The following is a 22,572-nucleotide window of genomic DNA, read 5'->3' as shown; positions in this document are numbered from 1 at the left end:
ATTCTCTTGGAGAGAATGCTTGATTTACAGGAGCCACTGCAACTAATGGTTATGACAAATGAATGGAATAGGTGGGATGGTTCTAGGTCAGAGCAGGGGATAAGGGTGAAGGATATAGTTAAGAGTGATGTATTTTGGAGCGATGCAAAATACATTGTTTCTATTATTAGGCCAGTCTTTGAGGTGATCAAGTATGGAGATGGGGATGCACCCACACTTGGAGAGGTGTATAAGTGCATTGATTCTATGCTTGGGCAGATGAGGGTAGTTGTGCGAGAGAAGGACCCCACGTTAGCCTTCTACAATGATCACATTCGGCGTATTATTCAGCGTAGATGGGACAAACTTAACACACCCTTACACATGGTTGCATATGCATTGAATCCGAGGTGGTACATGACTAGGCCTGGTAGAGTTACACCACTTCACGATGATGAGGTGATTTATATTATTATTATTATATAACACTTTAAGAGTTAGATTCTTATCATTTTATGAATTAAAATCATTCACATTACTAGTATCTTGATTCTTCTATTTGCTAATAATTTGTACTTTTTAAAATTTTTCAGGTGAAGGAAGGGTTCTTCAAGTGCATAGACAGGATGTATGACCCTGAGACAGCAGCTAAGGTTCGCATTGAGTGGACCAAATTTGCTACTCTTCGGGGTTACAAACAAGCGGCAAAGGCGGATATCAAGACTATGGCACAAGAGGATCTCATTTTGTGGTGGTCAGCTTATGGACCGAAATCTACAACCACCACACTAGCTATTCGTTTGCTGTCCCGGGTACTTAGTTCCTCAACTTTTAACTTTTCATTGTTTATTGTTCAATGATCATTGTTCAACTTCTAATTCCCGAGTCTTACATTAGCCAATTATTTTTCATCTCAGGTTTCTAGTTCCTCAGCTTCTGAGAGGAATTGGTCTACATATAGCTTCATCCACTCTCTTAAGAGGAATAGACTTACCTCTCAAAGAGCAGAGAAGCTAGTGGCTGTACACAGTGTGTTGCATATCAATGACCGCACCACAAGTGTGTACAAGGAAAGCCCAGCATCACGATGGGATGTAGAGCCTGAGGAGCCATCGCAGATTGATGAGGAGGATGCTTTAGATCCAACCACAGGGCTAGTTGGTGTTCCCTTTTCAGCTCTTGATCTTGGAGAGACTGATAGTTCCAGTGGTGATGAGTTTCAACCCCCAGGGGATGATCATTGATCATTGATTTGGCATTTTGATTTGGACTCTTTGAGACTTGTAGTTTTTGTTTGCATTATATACTTATTTTGATATCATGGTTCATGGTACATGATACTTAATTGTAATCATCTTTATGTCATGAGTCATGACTCATATGATCATTGATTACTATTAGATAGTAGAATCTAGATACTCATACTATTGATCTGAAGACTGATATATAGACTAATATTTATTATTTCGAATATTTTCTGATGTTCAATGTTCAATGTTCATTGTTTGTTTGTTATAACTTATTTGATCATGAATCATGACATTCTAGTTGAAAACTTCAATGCAATGTTCAATGTTTTTTACATCTATGTATCTTATATTGTATAATTGTAGTACATCTTTTCATAACTAGCATTTTAAGTATCATATGTATAGTACATACACCCCTGCTCCCTTCGCCACCCCCCCGTCCCCCGCCGCCGTCCCCAAATCAAGGTCCCTCTGTCCCCCCGTCTCGGAAACTTGTCCCCCCGTTCCCCCGTCCCCCGTCTCCTAGGGCGGTGTAACTATGCTATTCTTCCATCAGAGATGCTGTCTATGATGAAGAATGAGGACCATTTCTGTCTTCCTCGTATCTGCAGAATTCTAAGGATCAACCTTTGAAGGCCTCTGATTCAGGTGCATGTCTTTTGTTAGGTCGACCTAATGGGAGAGATGATGCAGAATCTAAATTTAATGATGCATTAATTGGCTTTCCTTCACATTATGTTAATCTTTCACCCATTGCAAATCCTCTTTGGCCTCTAGCCAACTATCCCTCTTCCATTTGATGTTGACACATCTACTCTCTAACCTAAATGTTGGGCTAAGACCATCAGCCATCTTTGTCCTCATGAACTTACAAATAGCCAGATACAACTAACTTTTCTCTTATGACCAACATTCATAGTATTTATGAGCCTCAAACATTTGAGGCAAAAGAGATTCCAGGGTAGGAAAAAGTTATGGATGTGGAATACTATAATCTTATGAAGAACAACACCTGGGTTCTCTTTGATCTTCCTCTAGGGAAGAAGCCCATTAACTGCAAATGGGTGTATAAGGTCAAATATCATGCAGCTGGTACCGTACATAAATACAAGGGTAGATAACTTGATAAGTTTCCTATAGGTTCACACAGCAGCAGGGTTTTAATTATGAGGAGACTTTTGCTCCTGCTGCCAAGATGAATACAATTCTTCTTTTCGCCATTGTACCTCAATTCAGATGGAAAGTCCATCAGAGGGATGTTAAGAGTGCCTTCCTAATTGGTAAGCTGCTGGATAAGACGTAGCCTCCTAGTCTCAAGGTTGTTGTCAAAGACCACCAAGTATGTTGACTCAAGAAAGCACTCTATGGACTCAAACAAACACCTTGAGCGTGGTAAATCAAGATTGATCAGTATGTGGTTGCTCATGGTTTTCGGTATTTCCCTTTTGATAGTGATTTGTATATTGAACACTCTTGTGGCAATATTCTCTTTCTTGTTGTCAATATGGATGACTTGATCATTACTGACAGTTCAACACATTTGATTGCAGAAATCAAACAAGATCTGTTCAAGGATTTTTAAATCACAAATTTGGAGCTTTTCCATTATTGTTTAGGTGTTGAAGATTCGTAGATTGATGGTAGCATTTTTATTTCAGTTTAATTATGCAAGGAACTTGCTTGACACATTTCAAATGCAAACCTGTAAATCTGCATCCACACCTATGGATAATGGATTAAAGTTGTTGGCCCAATCTAATTATCCTCCTGTTAAGAAGACCACTTACAGGCTAATACTGGGCAGTCTCATCTATCTCATTCCACTAGACCTGATCTCAATTTCATAGTGAGCTACATTTCACACTTCACAACAGCCCCGAAGGCTGATTATTGAGTAGCACCGAAGCATGCGCTACGTTATCTAAATGCCACCTCTGATCATGGAATACTTTACACTAGGAATCATGATTCCAAACTCAATAGGTTCACATATTTCAATTGGGCAGGTATAGTTGATGATAAGGCATCAACTTTTGGATATGTATTTAACTTGGGATCTGGTGCAATCACTTGCACTAGTAAGAAGTGGCATGCAGTCTCACTCTCCTCCGTAAAAGTTGAGTATCGAGGAGCTATTAAGAAGGTTTGTGAGCCAGTTTGTGCTTCATCGGATGCTTGCAAATATGCATTTATCTCAAGTAGGGTTGACTCTCTTGCTCTCTAATAATTACAGAGTTCTCAAGCTTGCCAAGAACCTAGTCTTCCATGAAAGAAACAAACATGTGGACATTTATTGTCATTACATTCGATAGTTGGTTGACGACAAGATAGTTCACTTGCTATATATTCCAACAACGGATCATACTATAGACATTCTCACCAAGCCACTTGGTCCAAATAAGTTTGTTAAATTTAGGGGACAGCTTGTTGTTGTTGATAGATTGACCATTAAGGAAGGGTACTAGAACATTATTATTACTTTAATGGTCAATTATGTAATTTATTTTAGATAAGATTCCTTCTTAAATGTCTTAGTAGAAACTTTTCTTTTAACTTGTAAATTCTTTATAATGATCTCTCGATCATTTTGCTAATACATCAAATATTTTACCAATTACTTAGCGTAAATAGTCATCTCTTAGTGAATAGCCGTGTCAAAAAACTATGTCAATTTGAGTATAGCTACAAAGAGCACCAAAGCGGCATTTCTCTAGTACTATAAATACTTTTGTCCAAAGTCTCTACAAAAGATAATTTAATAACACTAGGCCTACCAATCACCTAACAAACATAACTTTTATCCAATAGCACAACAAATTCAACTTATCAAATTGAAAACTTTGTGATCCCATGCTTGTTGTTAGATCCCCACTATGTGCAATCGATGACTCTATTTCGTTATGCATTTTTCTTTATAAGTTCACTATAGTGGGGCCTTTTTTAACCAATGTGTCAATTTTCGACCAATGGCATAACAAACAGAAAATGTCGAACTGACAACTCCATTTGGTCGGCCTTACCCATTAATTGGTAAAACAGTCACTGGTGCAGATTCATGTTCATGTATTGCTTCATAATGAGCTACTAAAATATTGGAAAATTCTGCAGTTTTTCAAATGTAATGTGGATGCTATGAAACTTGCATGTTACAGTATTCCCAAACAAGTCAGCAAAATATCACCCTCAAAGGGAAAACAGAGTAAAGCTCTACAAGACAAAAGAAGGAAACAACAAATCTAGTAGACCATGGACCTCTTCAAAGAGATCTATGCTTAAAGTAAAAAGTGATGACCTCGAGAAGAAGCATAACTAATCAGGATAGCAGAAGATAGTGGATAGAGAACAACAAAAACCTTTGTTCTAAGCAATGGCATCTCCCACAAATTTCATGATAGACAAGACACCAAAAAATAAATGCTTCTACATGGAAACTGTTATATGGACTATTTGGAGAACCACTGGAAACCACTACAATTCACTGTGACAATCAAAGCTGTATTATATTATCAGTTAAACCAGTATTTCATTAATGAATAACATAAATAATTATTCATGAAGCATCAGTTACCTCCCAGTCCCTGCAAACAGGCAGTAACTGCTTCAAATTACTACATTGTGCAGCATAAATAGCTGTTTCATACCTTCCACCATCTTGCTGAGCGATTTTCTGCAAAATAGGAATTCATGTGTGAGCATAAAATGACAAATAAATCTAAGGAAATCTAATCATGGTGTAGAAAATTACAATATTGTATTTTCTTTTACCCTCAAATGACCATGCCTGTGTCTTAGCAAAATAGCAGTCCACTGAAAGTAGGGTGTTTATACAATCATAATTTCTAGGCAAGTCTCACATAATTCTATTAAAAAAACTCAATTCTTGAACGAAAGATGTTAACCTCTTATTAAAACCTCATCACTACATGCTCTTAAGATTTTTAAAAAGACAAAGGTTTTCAACTAAACCCTCAGCCCCAGAATAACTAAGCTGGTTTTCATCTGGAGAGCAGTTCTTTTTTACCATTACCTAAAATCAGGTAATAATCTCTTGGACATTAAATATTCCCTCACACATATCTCAAAACATACTTTGCCATGATAAAATGTTCCATGGCACACAGACCTTCTAGGACATTTCAAACAATGAATATTTGACAATTTACATTTTGTTGCAAATCAATAGTAAACTGTAAAACAGTCTTCTCTGTCTACCTAGGTACTTCCATTATTAATAAAACCAATTTTGCTATGTCCTTTATGGCTGATGGCATCTTACTATCTAGCTATGTATCACATTCAACACTATGGATTCTCCATAGTCCAGGTGCTAAAAATGATTTTGACGAATCAAATATGGTCTTCATTTTATACCCCAAAAATCTGATCCACGTCTAGTGCCATTTCCAGATAAGAGGAAGACCTTGACTCCTAATATAATGCACTAAAATGGCTAAAAGGCAATGTGCAAATAATGAACCATAAATTTCAATCTGGAAATCTATGCAGTCTCAAAAATGTTGATAGCCACAAGCACTTAAATGTGCATGCAACAACTTGCACCCCACCCACATGTACACAAGCATGCACACACTGAAACGTATTTGTTTATGTGCACATCCATAGGTTCTAAGTGTTTATGAGTCAATTGATACATCAGCCATCACAAATTCACATGCTATTTTAAGGACTTGTGGAACTCAATGTAGCTAGTGAAAACAGTTATAATTAAAATGAATGTGATTGTAAGATTTGACAATAGCCAGCTATTTAAGTACTTGTTGGCTTCGATTAGTTGCTTTGATTATTGTAAACAAATATAATGGATTTCTTAATGACCACTATTCGCTCCCCATTTTGAAGTTTCTCTCCTACACAGGGACAACCCCATTAGTTGGCTGATCTTCCCTAGTATACTTATATGTAAGAACATATATATAAAGATATACATCTGCTACTTATTCTTGCATGCATTTTTTTTTATGTTTGTTTATGTAGGTACTACCCTTGTCAAATAAAGGACTAAGCAATCACATTTTTGCCTCAAAGAAGTTTGATCGGAAACCAGGGTTACAATTAATATGTAAGAATGGGCATATATAAGGGATAACTAGTTAAAGAAGTAGTGTAGTCTAACCCATAGCTTAAAATCTCACTGATAAGTGGCATAGATATCAACTTCTCACAAAACATTTGGCATGGGGAGAAAATACGTGTTTTTCACACCAAAATCTCGGTTGAGAAGTTTGAAACTTCTCGACAAGAAGTTGGGGCTATATCACTCTATCCAACTTTTCACAATAACACACTATTTTATCGCACACCGGAATGTCAAAACCAAGATACCCAGCAGTGAGTTTCATTTCATTTGTTTACATTCTAGAATGCTTGGAAGAGAGAACGGTTGTGGAGGAGAGAATAGTGTTCAGAAGACTTGTTGATCGATTGCATAATTGAATTTGAAGGGGATTCAAAGCTCTTTTCAAGTGAATCCGGATTCTCAAGTAAGTATTCTAAGTTATTTTTCTTTCGAGTTAAAAATCGATTTGTGTTGCCTTAATTGCATGCAACTTTATCGAATCTCTTGAGTAACATTTGCAATGTTTTCTAACACGTTTTAGAAAGTAATGACTAAGATCTAACATGATATTTTTGCAATTTTTTCAAAAAAAACATAGTTTTCTCAATAATTTCATAACCTAACACATTTTTGGTTTTTTTCCTTTCAAGTTTCAGCTTCTATCAAAACATATAATCTAATTTAGTTTGTTCCTAAATATGTTTATTAAATATCTAAATTTATGGCTACAATTAGTGTATTGTATATGTAGGTTGATTTTACATTAATTGGCAAATATGGATTCTTCTACAATTGGCTCAGTTGCAGTATCTGGCAGTGGCCCCATAGGCGTGTGTCCATCTGGTTTTGTAGGCACACACCCTAAAAGGACTAGAGACAACGCATGGAGATGCCTTCAAAGTAACTAAGTATAATAGTGTGATCTGTGTAAAATGCAAAAATCAAATTCTTGGAGGCACATCTTATTTGGAATGCCACCTTGCTGGTATTAAAAGCGTAACACAAGGGTTTGTGATGCAACCACCGAAGAAACAAAAAGAGAGATGCTTGCCTTTCTCGATGCCAAAGAAGAGAAAAAGTTGAGAAGGAAAGGGCCAAATTGGCCATGAGCTCAGCCATTTCTAAATCACAAGGTATGTCTCCAATAAGAGTCATTTATTATTTTCTAATCTCCATTACTCGTTTGGAGTTTGGATTGTGCTTAACCAATAATCATAATGAAATGATGTAGGTTATAACCAAGTATCCCAGTCAACCTCAATGAAGAAGCAGCATTTGAGGGCATTGTGGGCTCTCTCCATGGCCCACAGATCCACACACCTACCATCCACTCATCTTGCACTTCCGTTGGTTCTAGTAGACTAGAGAAATCTTCTCTTGATGGTTCTTTTGTGCATAGAAAAACACCTAGAGCACAACCATCACTAGAGGGTATTGGATTGAACGGGGTTGTGCACCAGCAAGTTGACATTCAATGTGCTGATTTTGTGTTTTTTAACATTGCCTTCAATGTTGTTGCAAGTCCATATTTTCTGAATTTTGCGATTAGTTGTATTGTAGCAGGAAAGGTCTATAAGTCACCTACTCCTGGCGACTTGACTGGGAGGTTAGTTTACTTGTTTCAAATTTTAATACTTTTAAGTTTTACAATTTACTTATTTTTATTCAATGTAATTTGTTTTTAATCATGCCATCTTTTATTTTGTGCTTGTCGATTACTCAAAGATGATGTTTCTAGAGTTGAAGATGTGGTTGAAGAGCAAAAATTACAATGGAAACAGTATAGCTGCACCATACATTCAGATGGATGGAAGGATAAAAGAAACCATACTATCATCAACTTTTTGGTTTCTTGCAAGGATCAAATAGCTTTTCTTAAATCCTTGCATGCTTTCAACAAGGTAAAGACAGTTGACACTTTAGCTCTAATGCTAGAGAATGATGTGATGGAGGTTAGGACTGAAAATGTCGTGCAAATCATAACTGACAATGCAGCAAGTAGGATCTTACAAGAAAAGCATAAACACACTCTTTTGATCTCCTTGTGTAGCGAATGCCATTGACCTTTTTTGAAGGTTATAGGGAAATTGGATTGGGTGAAATCGGTTGTAGAAGATGCAAGGAAAATAACAAAATAGATCTACAATCACCCTTGGGTCCTTTGCTTGATAAGAGACTTCACCCATGAGGAGTTGATTAGACCGACGGTCACAAGATTTGCAATGATTTTTTTCACATTGCAAAGTGTTCTTCATATGATTCCTTTGAGGCAAAATTTTGTAAGTCCATCATGGCTAGAGTGAAGTTATGTAGAAAAGCTCGATGGTTCAGAGAAGCTCAATGGATTGAGTGTTGCACGCATTGACTTTGACAGCCACGTTTTGGATCTAGCTACAAAAATTGCAGAGGTAACTTGGAAACTTCAAAAGTTGAACATTTAATTTTTCTGTATTCAATAATCAAGTCTTTCATTATTGATTTATTGGTCTTTGATTAATAATTGTTTTCTGTGTTTCAATTGTAGGTGGTGAAGCCCTTCGTTAAAGTTCCCCACTTGGTAGATGGAGAACAAACCCCAATGGGTTCCCTTTATGAGACCATGGATAGGACCAGAGAGGTTGTTAGAAACAATATAGGTGGAATAGCCTAAAGTTTGAGCCCATATGGGAAATTATTGATATCATCAGGCGAGGTGTTGCCTCATTCCTCGTTTCCGCTTCTCTTGATCATACAGGGATCCCAATGGAGAGGTCATGAAGGCCTTCAATGAATGCATGTAGAGGATGGTACCTAACATTGAGGTGAGAGACCTCATTGTGGTCGAGATGGAATTGTATCAAAACGAAACGAGCAAGCTATTCTCCTCAAACATGTTAAAGAGAGGAAGACACACTCAAACACCAAGGACAATATTCAGAATTTGGATTTTCTAACATTCATGATAAGTATCTAAATACTATGCTACAAAAACTTTTCCTTACCTTGCTTTCTAACTCTTTAATATTTATCTTGCAGATGCTTGGCAATGAAATTGCAATGGAAATGTCCCAAATCTGCAAAAACTTGCCCTTCGCATGTTATGTCAACCATGTAGCTCATCCAATCATGAGCGTAATTGGGGCTTACTCAAAGCCATTCACACCGGGATGAGGAAAAAGTTGGCATAGAAATGCCTAAATGACCTTGTCTTTGTGCAATATAACCTTAAGTTGCGCCTAAGAAAGGTAGAGTCATCACCAGTCGAGCCACTTACTCTGGATGACATGGATCCTTTTGGTGATTGGACAACACAGGTGTAGCCTCCATTGTTCATAGTGGGTGACATATGTGATTTGGAGAGGTAAGCTATGGAGGAGGCTGAGACTGGATGACATTCAAGAGGAGGGCAGTGAGAGTGATGAAATTAATAGTGAGGTTTCAGAGAATAAGGTGTCATTGTCAACTCTAGCACCAACACCAGTGGCAGTAGCATCTACATCACAGAGGACTACTAGGGCTAGAGCCACTAGACCCCCTCCCTCTCCCATTGTTTTTACTAGAACTACTGGGAGGCAGAAGAGGAACATGTAGGCTGGTTTCATATTGTACTTGACATTTGTATTTGCTTATCCTTTTGCAAAGACAATTTGGTATATGCAGTTTGCTTTAGAGTTCAAAGCCTTTGACTACATCAGCATTCCACATGAGGATGCGATTTTCTTACTTATTGCATTAATATATATCTAGATCAGCTTGTTTGGTTTGTTACTCACTTACTAACTCATTAGATGCATCTACTTATTGAATTTTACAAAAAATTGCATTTTTAATTAAATTTGGGTCATTTTTTAAATTCTCGAGAATTTAGTGACTTATCTCTGATATTTCCTGAGTAATATTTTTTTCCCTCACTGATAAGTGGCAGAGAATGAGATTTTGAACTATGGTCTAACGAACAAAGAGTGGACAAACTCACAAAGGACCTTGTGTATCCAGCATGTTCACAAAGAAGCCAAAATGAAACAAGTGTTGTACAAAACAATTTGGAATAGTTGAGTAAGAAGTGGATACATTTCTCAACCATTTCCACAAATCCTCAACAAGCACTTAATGACATTACAGGAGCTTCATGTAGAAAGGGATCATAAGGCAGAAAGACAACTAATAAATGAAATGTATAAGAAGAGGAATCATCATGAAGAACACAAATAAAGCATGGATTAATACCATACTTCAAAAAATTAACACCCTTAAGACCCCAATATAGGTTGGATGTCACAACCCTGATGGTTCTACCACTGTTTCAACTATCTTTGAAACATATTGTTTTTGCAATTTTATTGTTTTTTTAGTTCCATGAGTTGTCTTGCCAGTTCCATCAGTACAATCCTACTTGTAGGGTACCTTGGTAGGGTGTATGGCTCTACCTTGGCACATACAACTCGTAGATATGTGAAGTTGGGAAACTGTAGAAACATGCAACCATACTCATTCACTTCATTCCACACCAGACTAGAAACTTGCTTGTTTGGGAGTTCTTTATCAATAAAGCACATGTAATGCCCAAAGAAGGCATCCTAAACCCTTCGAAGTGTATCCGACTTTGCTTTAGAGGCTACTAATCATAGTACTCCCACACGTGCACCACAAACATCTCACTTTTGGTTGATAAGACTGAAAACGAACCTAGGGCAGAATATACACCAAGTAGGAGTTCATGTTGAACACGCCTGCAGTTAGCACATTCACCAGTTGGTCACAAATTACATCACTCACTAATTCAGCCCAAAATATTTTCTTCTTTGACCTTATAATGAGAGAAATGTACTTGTACATCCACGGTTCGAAGGTGTTAATCGTTGAACCCTGCTAAGCAACTAAACAACATGGTGAGATCATTAATCTCTTCTTTGAAATCACAGCGGCGCAAACCTTTTGGCCATCTAACTAGATACGGCCTCTTAGTGATCAACCAATTATCATTGATGAACTTAGTGCAATAGGAGGTATCCTCGTTCTATCGCTCCAAGGCTTCTTGTCTTGTTATGCTTTTAACAATTGGAGTATGAGGAACATGGAAAATAAGATCAATAGTCTCAAGATCAAGACTAATGATAGTATTACAATTTTGATCTCTAATGGTCCGAGAAGATGCATCAAAGTGTCTTGCACATGCAAGAATGAATTTCGGCTCACCTTTGCCAAGGGGAAAGTGGACAGCAAATGAATACGACTTCACTTGATCCATATCATATTCTCAATACCCTCAACATTAACTCTGGCAAGGAATTCTTCAATGTTCATATGAGATATGTCAATATCCGCACTCCATCACAATAAGAAGTGACTTGTAATGGTGGAATGGGCTTATGATACTCATCATACTAGTACTTTATTCTTTTTATTTCTTTGCCTTTTGTTGGAGTAGGTTCTCTTGACATTTAGAGTGGTAAGCCTGCACAATTGTTACATGAAAATCCCATAGTGTAAGAACATCTTCATGTGAGGGGTCCATGGCAAGTTTCTGGTGTAAAAAACACGGATTTTGGGCAAGTTATGGATATTGATTTTGGATGGAATGACTAATGAATAGCAAATGAGCAAGTGGGTCAAGCTCGGAATGGTTCAAATTTGGAAACGGGTTTTTTGAATGGATTGCCTATGCGAACAGCGAACTTTAAAATATGCAAATGGGGAGTAAAGTGTAATGAAATAGAAACATAGCATGCTTAAATAGGTGTAAGCCATACTATGTATCCAGCAAACATGTGGAAAATTCTTCTTTAACCATAGGGTAGCCATATGGAGGTTCATGGAATGCATATTGGTGGGACTTGTACTTGCATTCTCATGTGGGGAAAAGAGGGACTTGCCTCCATATTAAAATTGGAGTTTACCCTGACTGCACATGCAAGTAAATGGGACCTTGCATGTGCAACTTGAAGAAGAAGACATAAGAAAACATAGAGACAACATAAATACAAAAAAATGCAAATATGAAAATGGAAAATGAAAGACTTGCAATAAAAAACTCAACAAGACTAAAATGCCTCAAGGAAAATGAGGGAAAAACGTAACTCTCAACCAACCACAAAATACAAGGTCTTTTTCAAATCTTTTGACAAATTTGAAAATATATCTAAGAAATTTTGGATTAAGATTTGTATAATATCACAAGACTTACATAGACTTCAAATTTCAAACATTTGACAGAGTCGAGATTCAAATTTGGACATGTGGAAATAGTTTAAATGCCTAGAAATTGCAACAAACTTTAACCAAATCAATGCAATGTGCAAATGCATTCAAAAGCGGTGTCTAGCGCATCATTATAAGCTAGGAAATGATGAAGAACAAGATCGAAATCGATACCCTATACTTCTCCTTGGAATGACTGGAAGCAAGAACCATGAAGAAATGCAACATTTTTTATTTAAAACATGTCCTAGATAGGTTGTTTTTTTATCAAGTGCATGTGTTAAAGAACATGCTTTCACTCCCAAATTCGCCACTCTTTAAAAACGCCTTTATTTTTTTGTCAAAAACTGGATTTTTCACTAGAAAAAAAATAATGGACACAGCTTAACAAGGCATTTGCATATGAAAAGAATGCTAAAAACCCTCTCAAATCAATGCTGGAAGTTAAAACACAATTCTTGAAGGCAAATGCATGCATTAAAATGTATGCAATAGCATGAAACATTGCCCACAATGAAGACTTGTTCAAGGGCTGCTTTTAGACGTATTTTTGGAAGGCAAACACATATACAACAATCCATGCTCTAAATAACAAAATCGCCACTTTCAACCTTTAAGAGGAAAACACAATTTTAGAAGGTAATCACATGTATAGTTAACACATGCTTTGTCTTATGAAATCGCCACTGGGCTTAAATGGAGGAAAATGCGCTTTAAAAGAGCAAACGCATGTATATCAAGCACATGCACTTGGACATAAAATCACCACTTTCAGCCTTTTGGTCAATGACTTAGTACATAATGCACTTTTGGAGTTCATTAAAATGTTTAGAATGACATGCTATTGAGCCAACAACAGAGTTGCATGGACACGGGTACCGTATCGGATACAAGGACGGTATCGGGTACGGGTAGGGCCAGTTTTTGAGACCTCTTATTTGGGAACGGCAAATGCAACATTCTTAAAACATATATATAAACAAATTTTTAGAGTCATTAAAGAAGTTTTTCATTATAATGAAAGCAATATGAACACATAATTGCGACATATTCCAAAATACTATAGTTAGATATAGTTTTATTATTAAAACGAAACTCAAATACAGAAATAGTTTGGTAGAATCGCATACTATCAAAAATATCATCACTGTTCTCTTGAAACTCGAGATCTAGATCATCAACATTCTCTAAAGAGTTAGGATAGCTAGATTGAGTACGACCACCACCTAGACTCTTAGAACCCATTGACGATTCAGGGAAGGGTCCTCTGACCATGTCAGAATTCTCAACATTAAGGTTGAGATGTGTCAATGCATTTATGGATACATCAATGTCACTTATCTCAAGTTGTACATCCCAAAGTCTATTAGGTCCTTTGATGTAGTCTGTGGAGGAATGTGACAATAGACGAAGATTAGAGTGCACATAGACAAGGTCCTCTGCTTTGCTGGCTGCCAACCTATTTTGTTTCACAGAATGGATAAAGCCATATATACTCCAATTCCTCTCAGATGCAGAACTAGAAACCTGCAATAAAAAAGTTTTATATTATAATTTATAAGTTACAATTACAAAGACACAAACAATCAAAAACATTTGAAATAAGAAATAATTCTTATTAGAATAATCAGTATAAAATCAAACTTGTGATAGAAGCTTGATTGCTAGCTTTTGCAAATGTGTAGTCATGGCAACATGGAAGTTCCACCACTTTATAGGATCCATTTCTTTTTTATCTGCCATTGCATCAACATTTGCATAAGTTCCATCAGAGGAAGCAAATGTCACAAACTCATCTGGAATCTCCGCAGCAACTCTAGGCTCTGTAAACATTTTCTTGAAAGCTTTTTTATATCCTTCAACAACCTCAACATCCCTATTTGTGCTGTCCTATTTGGCAATGCTAACATATCAGCATGGTAGTACTTAGGGTTTAAAGCATATGCCAAAAGTTGCAATGGAGTTCTCACTTTATCCCATCTTTTTTTTTTATTACATCATATATTTGCTTATAAAAAAATTCAAAAGGATCTTGCTCTTTTTCTATAATAATATCTCTAACTTGCTCCACCATTGTATCTATGCAATCATAGATGTCACCTAATATTGGCTTATCAGTATCACACCGACGGATCAGGGTGTATATTGGCTCAGTGAAAGATAGTAAATAATCTATTTGAGCCCACCAATCCTCATCAAGAATTAACCTCCTGACATTATTTGCTCTATCTGTTTGTGACTATCTCCATACTGCCCAAATGTCACTAATCACCATACTTTTCAAAGCTTGTTTGACATCAACAAGCCTTTTGAGAACAATGTAGTGTGTGGCAAAGTGTGTCTCAACCACCTTCAATAAAAAAAAACATTTTAAAACCATATAAATCTTAAATACATTTCAATAAAAAAACAAATTGAATATTTTTGAGACAAGACATTTACCCTTAACAACTCTAGCTTAGTGAATTGTCTATAAATGGCCTGTGACATGTGATGATTACAAATAAACATCTGAATCTCTTTGGCTTCTTCATAAATCTTTTGTATCCATTGAATTTTGCCAATTTTTTGTAGCATCAAATTCAAAGAATGAACTACACAAGGAGTCCACCAAATTTTTGGATATCTTGCCTCCATGACCAACCCAGCTACTCTGCATACTTTTGCATTATCTGTGATCACTTGAACAACACTTTCTGGCCCCACAGATTCAATTGCTTCAATTAGAATGTTGGCAATAAACTATGTATCTTCCTCTTAAGCATTGTATTCCGCTGCTCTCAAAAACATTGCCCCCTTTGGGCTCATTGCAACCACATTGATTAGTGGCCTATTTCTAGCATCCTTCCATCCATCACAAATGATGGAAACTCCTCAAATTTTCCATGAATCTCGAATCACTTGCAACTATCTATCAATAATCTCTTTTTCTTTAATCAAAAGAGTACTACGAACCTTCTCATACCCTGGGCTTTTGTATCCTTTTGGAGCTTCATTAATAGACCTAACCATCTCTTGCCAATATGGCGAGCGAACCATGTTAAATGAAATTCCATTCGCATATAGACAATGTGCAATACTTTGATCTGTATCCTCTCGACTTTGCAAATTAAATGCCTTTTCAAGAGGTCCTAAATTACGCCTCTTGTCACCAGCAGATGTCCCTGAAGTTGGGTGCAAGGGAGGTCTATTGAGACTTCACCTTTGTGTTGACTTTAGAACCTGACCATTAGCTTCATCCTCTTCTTTTTGGTACTTTGCAATCTTCTCACGTGACAATCCCTTCCCTGGTTGACCATCAACCTTTGGACCAAGACACACTTCACATCCTATACCTTTTATGTGACAGAGGTGTCTACGAACCCTGGTATAAGAACCGTTATAATCAATCAGACACTCATGACACCTCCATTTAAAACCTCCACCGCCTTGAAATTTCTCGATGATGGTAACATGTTTCCATAATGGATATTTAGCATTTGGTTTGATCCACTTGTCATTTTCTGATGCTCTAACATCTACTGACGATGACGCAATGATTAGGTTCATGAAAAAAATAAAAAATTAGTAAAATTATGAAATCAAAACAAATTTGCATTAAGCTATAAAGCACAAATTTAAAATTAATATAATAATTTATAAAATGATTAAATTAAATATATGTGCAATAATTTTTATTTCAAATTTAATTTTACAAGAATATAACTTTGAAACTTTAATCTAAATTATTTATTAATTTTTTAAAAAATTAAATATACTCATAATATTAATTAATTTCGTCGAAATATAAATTTAATATTCTAATTGTAACTCTAAAGTCTAAAACAATTATTAGGCTTTATGAATTATTAAATATTATTACTATAATTAATAAATTATAATACTATTTAATATTTATTAATTTTTACAAAGTTTAAATTTAATATATATATATATATATATATATATATATATATATATATATATATATATATATAAAACTAGTTTAAATTTTAATAATTATAATTGTAATTTTATTTTTATTTTTATTTTATTTTTAAAACTAAATAATATTAATTTATTAAAATTAAACTATTAAATTGTATATTTGTAAAATAAAACTTAGAAATATAATTTGTAAATTTTATTTGTACTATATAGAAAAAGTCATTATTATATGTTAATATGTTAATATGTAATTAATTTTATATGTTAATATGTAGCTTTGATAAACTATATTAAAAAGTCATTGTAATATGTTAATTTTATATGTTAAACATTGAACAAACATTAAAAAAATAAAACTGAAACAAACATTAAAAAAAAATCAATTTGAAAACTATTACTTATGGATGTATTGCAATGAACCGCGCGCAGGAGATGGAGACCACATGCAGGAGAAATCAGACCACGTAGGAGAAATCAGACCACGCACAGGAGAAATCTGCTCATGCAAAACGCCGATATTCATTTGTTATTTGAACATTTGATCAAGGTTTATTTATAGCTGCACAGGTTTTGATTTTTCCTAGTGATTACGAGATATTTTTGGATTTTTCCCAGGGATTACGGCAGTCGAACTATAGTTTGGTGGATATTTCTTTAAAACGACATGAAAAAAAAAGACATTCTATAAAAATTCAGCTCAGTTTTTTTGGAACTCTGTCTTCACTGTTTTTGGCACGGATTTGAAAATGGCATCTTTCCAAAAATGGGTGGATACGATTTTCACTCATATTTCCTCCATTTCGTCTGTGTATTTGTATCAGATACGGCAATAAGCGTGTCAGAAGTTGGGGGGTTGCGTTTCTGATAACCCTGGCCAAAAATTGCCACTTTACCTTTAAACATTCTAAAGACATCACAAACGAATTTTTCGAAGTCATTTACATGGTAAGAATAACATGCAACTGAACTAAAAACTCCGCTTTTCCTTAGTGCAAGTAAAAATGGATATTTAAATATCACATACACATGCAATTGAGTTCAAAATCACCACCTAGTGCATTCACATGTTATTAAAACATGTATTTTAACTAAAAAGTCCATTAAGTAGCAATTTTAAAATATGTATATATAACGGGTTAGAAAAACTCTATTTAAATGCATTAAAATAATTAAAGTAAACTCATAAATGCAACAATATATGTAAATGGGTTAGATTTTCCCACTTACATTAATTAAATAAGAAAATACGAAAATAGATATTAAAAACCCACTTAACACATTAAAACGTGTTATTGCACATAAAAAGTCCAATTAATTTAATGTTGGAAATTATGATTTATTGGAAGTGGGTTTTCACATAGTGATTTAAATGTTGATGTATGCAATGAGTAATTAAAACCCCACTTTTGAGCATTTAAGTTGTATTAAATAAATTTAATATTTAACTATAGCTTTTCATTAAGTAACATGAAAAATAGTATTCAAATATAGGTTATTTTCATAAAACATAAAAAACTATAAACAAATTAACTCTGAATGAGTTGAAATTTTAAAATGGACCACAAAATCCACTTTAAATATTAAATATAATCTTATATCATACTTTCAGCAACGAAAAGCCCACTTTTATGAGGTTTTTTAATTAAGATACGTAGTTGTCATGAAACACCCCACTTTTTCCCTTATAACTTGAGCTAGGCAACTCTGATTTCGACCTATGTTAGCTTGAATCAAGTGGAATTCAAAGGGCTATTCACCAAAGGCAAAAACAAGGCTAAAAACTATTTACAACACAAAAAAACAAAGAAGGGACGTGAAGGATTGCTAAAAATCGAGCATTTGTAGTTAGAGAAGAAAACTCTTACTAGCAAATAATTTCAGATTTAACTCGACGAAAACCGTCAAAAGAAATGCAAGATAGAGCAACATTGAGTTCAATTCAGGGATAACAAATTGTCTTCATGATACTTTATCAATACATTAAACTTAGAGGATGCACCTAAGAATCCAAAAGAAAATTATGTAGGGTTGCCCCAATTTTGGGAAGCCAAAATTCAGGACAACATATTCATATAAAATCCAAGAGCTCTCTAATAGAATGTGACACCTAGAAGACATGCCTAAATTAGCAACTAGCACATAACATAGTACAAATCGTAAGTCCCAAACTAGAAATTTTGTTGATGCCCCGACAACTCCATACAACTACCAACAATTCAAGTGCCTTGCTCAAAATAGTAACCCTAATTTTCCCATAATAGTAACTTACTATATTTAGTAAGTTTTCCAATTTGGCTCCAATAGAGAGCATCCTTGAACATCACTCGACACTAAAATGGGAATATCGTCTCTAGCTCGACTAGTGAGATCTTCTAACCAATTGATTTTTCTATGAAGGTCACTGATAGGCTATTCTTGACTACAACTCGAGGTGGGCTAAAATGGGGGCATTGTAGTTATAATAGACTTTTGTATAGCTGAAAATGATTTGTTCAGCTATAATGTCCAATTGAAGTTGCATAGTGATTTTAACTTAAGCATAATTGGCCTTTGTCCTACATACCAATTTGAACCATACATTATTTGATATGAAATAAAATCTTTTTCATTTTCCATATGCATCCACAAGGACAGTAACAAGGATCAAATTACTTCCCACAAACCTCTTTTCCAGTGAATTCTACGAACATAGATGAAATTATTTGCAAAAAAATCTATTTGCATTTACATTTTGCACAACTTCCAATAATTATAATTGTTTTTTACTCATCCCAAAAAAAAATTGCAATATAACTTATATTATGTTAAAGACTAGTTCAAGGGAGTGAAAATTTGTGACACTACAGCCTCTTCATATGCTGGAAAAAATCTTGAAAAATGCTTGAAAGGTAAAGCTACCTACTTCAGAAGCACAAAAGGACGCCCATTTCCAAAGCCTGCGTTGATAACCGAGCCCACTTTCAAGCTCAATAGCTTGCAATGTTCTATTCTTTCCCGTTTGACATAATTCTTCAACTGAAGGACAAGGATCAAAACCACAAGGGCCACACAGAGTGCCTGCTCTCCATGCCTTGCAATACAAAAAAGAAATGTAAGTATCAACCAGAATACCCACAACATGAATCCATCTAGGAAATTAATAAAACCTACAAACCTGTCCAGCAGAACGACAAAGCTCACACGCTTCTTTTAACCTTCCAGCTCGCAGCAGCACCCAAACATCTTCCAAAAGTTCTTTTTCTTGTTTCTACCACCATCAACATTAGAATGATAATTTAGCATATTATACATTCAAAGACACAATGACATTTTATCAGAAAATATAAGAGAAACATATAGTACTATAAAATTAATAAGCATAAAGTGTTATCAAGGAAAAAACTATGCATGCAAAAATCCTAAACATTTGTTTGTTAAATTAATTGGTCACACTACATATGTGTGTACCACTAAAAGAAAAACATATATTGCCAATATAAGAATCATAAATAACAATTCAAATCACTTTCATTTTTAGGGTAATAGTCAAATTCAATTAACAATAACTGCCAAAATGGACTGGTCCACAGAAAGCAGAAAATTTTCAATAAAGCCTCTAATGAAGATGATATTCTCAAACTACAACAATACAGTAAAAAATGAGTAGTAATTAATACTTAGAAATAGGCAGCTCTTCGATACACAGGAAAGATTTTCTCATTAACTGGGGCTTTCACACTAAAATAGGAAATGACCCTACTGTGAGTATAATTTATACCTCTAACAAAATATATCATCAACACACACAATCAATAGCATGGCAACTTCATGTCCTTACAATTATTTCATGATTATGCAGGATTTTAACATTCAATGAAGCTGCCATTCCAACTGAGTAAATGAAACACTTTGTTACTATAAACAAAAACGTATTCCTCATAGGCTCTTTCATCAGACACTAACAACAACAATGCAGCCACTTTATGTACTATTATCCTAACAAAATTGATGGTTCAGTGTGTTACTTGTAAACACGACAGTTTTTAGTTAAAGGCTATTAACAGACGAAATTATCGAGGAATAGTGTAAATGCCAATCCTACAGACAGCTTTTCAGTGACACTCAAACTCCAACCATGCCATTACATTAGAATCTAATCAAGAATTGAGAATGGACTTGCCTAGAAGTGGTATTGTAATTTTTGGTGTGGATGGAGAAAGAAAATGCATTGCTTTCAGTATTGGCTAAATAACAAATTAAAACATATACTGTATAAGGAAGGTTTGAAAAAAAAAACTTTCCACTTTGCTAACACTAAGCATTCTAGTTTGCTGTCTAGATGTTGCCTCTGCATTTACATTACTTTCTACAATTACATTACATCTAACAGCTCATTAAATGATATTACCCCAGTGTAGGTAGACTCTTTTAGCCATAGTTAGCAAGCTCGGAAATTTTCTTTCACCTAGGAGGTCAAATTAATCCAGGACACAAGAAAGAACCCAGTGGACAACGTCAATTAAACGATTTAAGTATGATGGTTAAGATTTTAAAATATGAAGTGTGCAATTGAACAAGGGAATGAGATATAACAACTAACATGTGTACAACCGTAACAACAAAGTTGTACTATATAAATTATCTACAGAAACAAATGCAAGATGCTAACTTACTCCTCTAGTCTCTTAGGTCGAGATGGTTATTAAAAAGTTAGGTGGTAGTAAGGCTAAGGACCTAGTTGAGCTTCAAGCAGAGTATCTCAGGCAGGGCATGAAAACCCTTGCACGACACATTACGAAAATCTTCAATACTATAAGCCAGCATAGGTTTCCTAAAGATTGGACAATCAGCATTGCAATTCTCCTTTTATAGAGTGATGATGTCAATAACCCCTCCAACTACAAGACAATAATAACCAATCCTCTATTCGCAAAATTAGTTCACAGCATGATAGAAAATAGAATCAGTTAATGGACTGAAGAAAAACATGAAGGTGCAAAAGGACAAACTGGTTTTAGGCCTAAACCCTTGATAGTTGATGATTGTATCAGTCTGAGACACATTATTGAAAAGAGATGGGGTTTTTTGTTGCTTTAGTGACTTTAGAAAGGCTTTCGACACTGTCCCTAGGGACAAGCTTTTGCTTAAAATGGAGGAACTGAGGATTCCTATAGATCTCAAAGCTTTTGTTCATAGTCGGTACAAAGAGGTAAAAGTTAAAATCAGAACTTCAGCCAGCATCTCAGAATGTTTTAGGAGCAACATTGAAGTCAAACAAGGTATATTTGGATTATATATCAGCAAAATTGAAGAGTGGTTAAACATGCAAAATGGTGAGGGTATCCAGTTCAGAAACTATTTAATAAGTTGGCTCCTCTATGCAGACGATCTCATTTTGACTGACAGATCTGCCTATGGTTTGCAACCACAAGTATATTAACTTAAGCACTTTGGCATAATGGTGGGAATGCAGGTCAATATCAGCAAGACTAAAGTCATGGTTTCCTCTAATAGTAAAAAACAATATTAGGATAAGTTTTAATTTGAAGGAAGCATTCTTGAGGAGGTTGGGAAGTACAAATATCTTAGTATTGACTTCAACAAAAATCTAAGTTGGAATGGCTGCAAAAAGAAAACAACATTACAAGGATAGCAGGCATTTTATGCTTCAAAATAGGTGTCATGAGTCAGAAGTTTGGGATTTAGAAAACTACTCAAGCTCTATTTGGTCTACTAGTTCTGTCAATTTTTCTTTATGGGTATCAATTATGGGCCAGCAGCACTTCAACCTCACAATGGAAGCAAATCGAGGGAATGCAAAAGCATTTGTTCACAAGCAAGTTTAAAATCAAAAGAATTGTCCCATATGCTATAATGCTAAGTGAAATTGGGGCTGCCCTCATTGAGGCACTTGCCATGGTGTGTCCCTTAAGCTATCTAGAAAGAACCAAAAAATGTGAGAAGGTAGATGGCCTAAAGTTGTTTTTGATGATATAATGTGCAAGCATAAAAAGTTGTGGATGCAACAAAATATAAAGTGGATGAGTCTGCAATATCCATTTCAATGGATGCCCCACAAATAGCAAAGAAATAAGGGTCTTCACTATGGACAAAGTTTACAAGAGAAATTGGCGAAATGTAATATCCCAGTCGGATATTCTCACCGATTTTTCCTCAAATAAT

General features: G+C 35.2%; 1 protein-coding gene across 3 annotated transcripts in view; it reads right to left on the bottom strand.

Moving 5' to 3' along the window:
* LOC149552741 (nuclear pore complex protein) overlaps nt 1–22,572 on the bottom strand; it is a 245,634-nt gene that overhangs the window by 84,159 nt on the left and 138,903 nt on the right. For all 3 annotated transcript variants that reach the window (XM_089788287.1, XM_089788288.1, XM_089788286.1), the window contains exons 9-11: nt 19,565–19,657; nt 19,313–19,480; nt 4,798–4,896 (exon numbers count right to left, since the gene is read on the bottom strand). In XM_089788287.1, coding sequence (XP_089644413.1) covers nt 4,798–4,896; nt 19,313–19,480; nt 19,565–19,657 — 360 coding nt within the window. The remainder of the gene's footprint in view (nt 1–4,797; nt 4,897–19,312; nt 19,481–19,564; nt 19,658–22,572) is intronic.

This window comes from Cupressus sempervirens, chromosome 6 (assembly GCF_028749045.1).
Source record: "Cupressus sempervirens isolate cs-2001-9-10 chromosome 6, ASM2874904v1, whole genome shotgun sequence".
NCBI lineage: Eukaryota > Viridiplantae > Streptophyta > Pinopsida > Cupressales > Cupressaceae > Cupressus > Cupressus sempervirens.
Note: the sequence above shows the minus strand (reverse complement) of the source record. Positions and strands in the feature narration are given on the sequence as shown.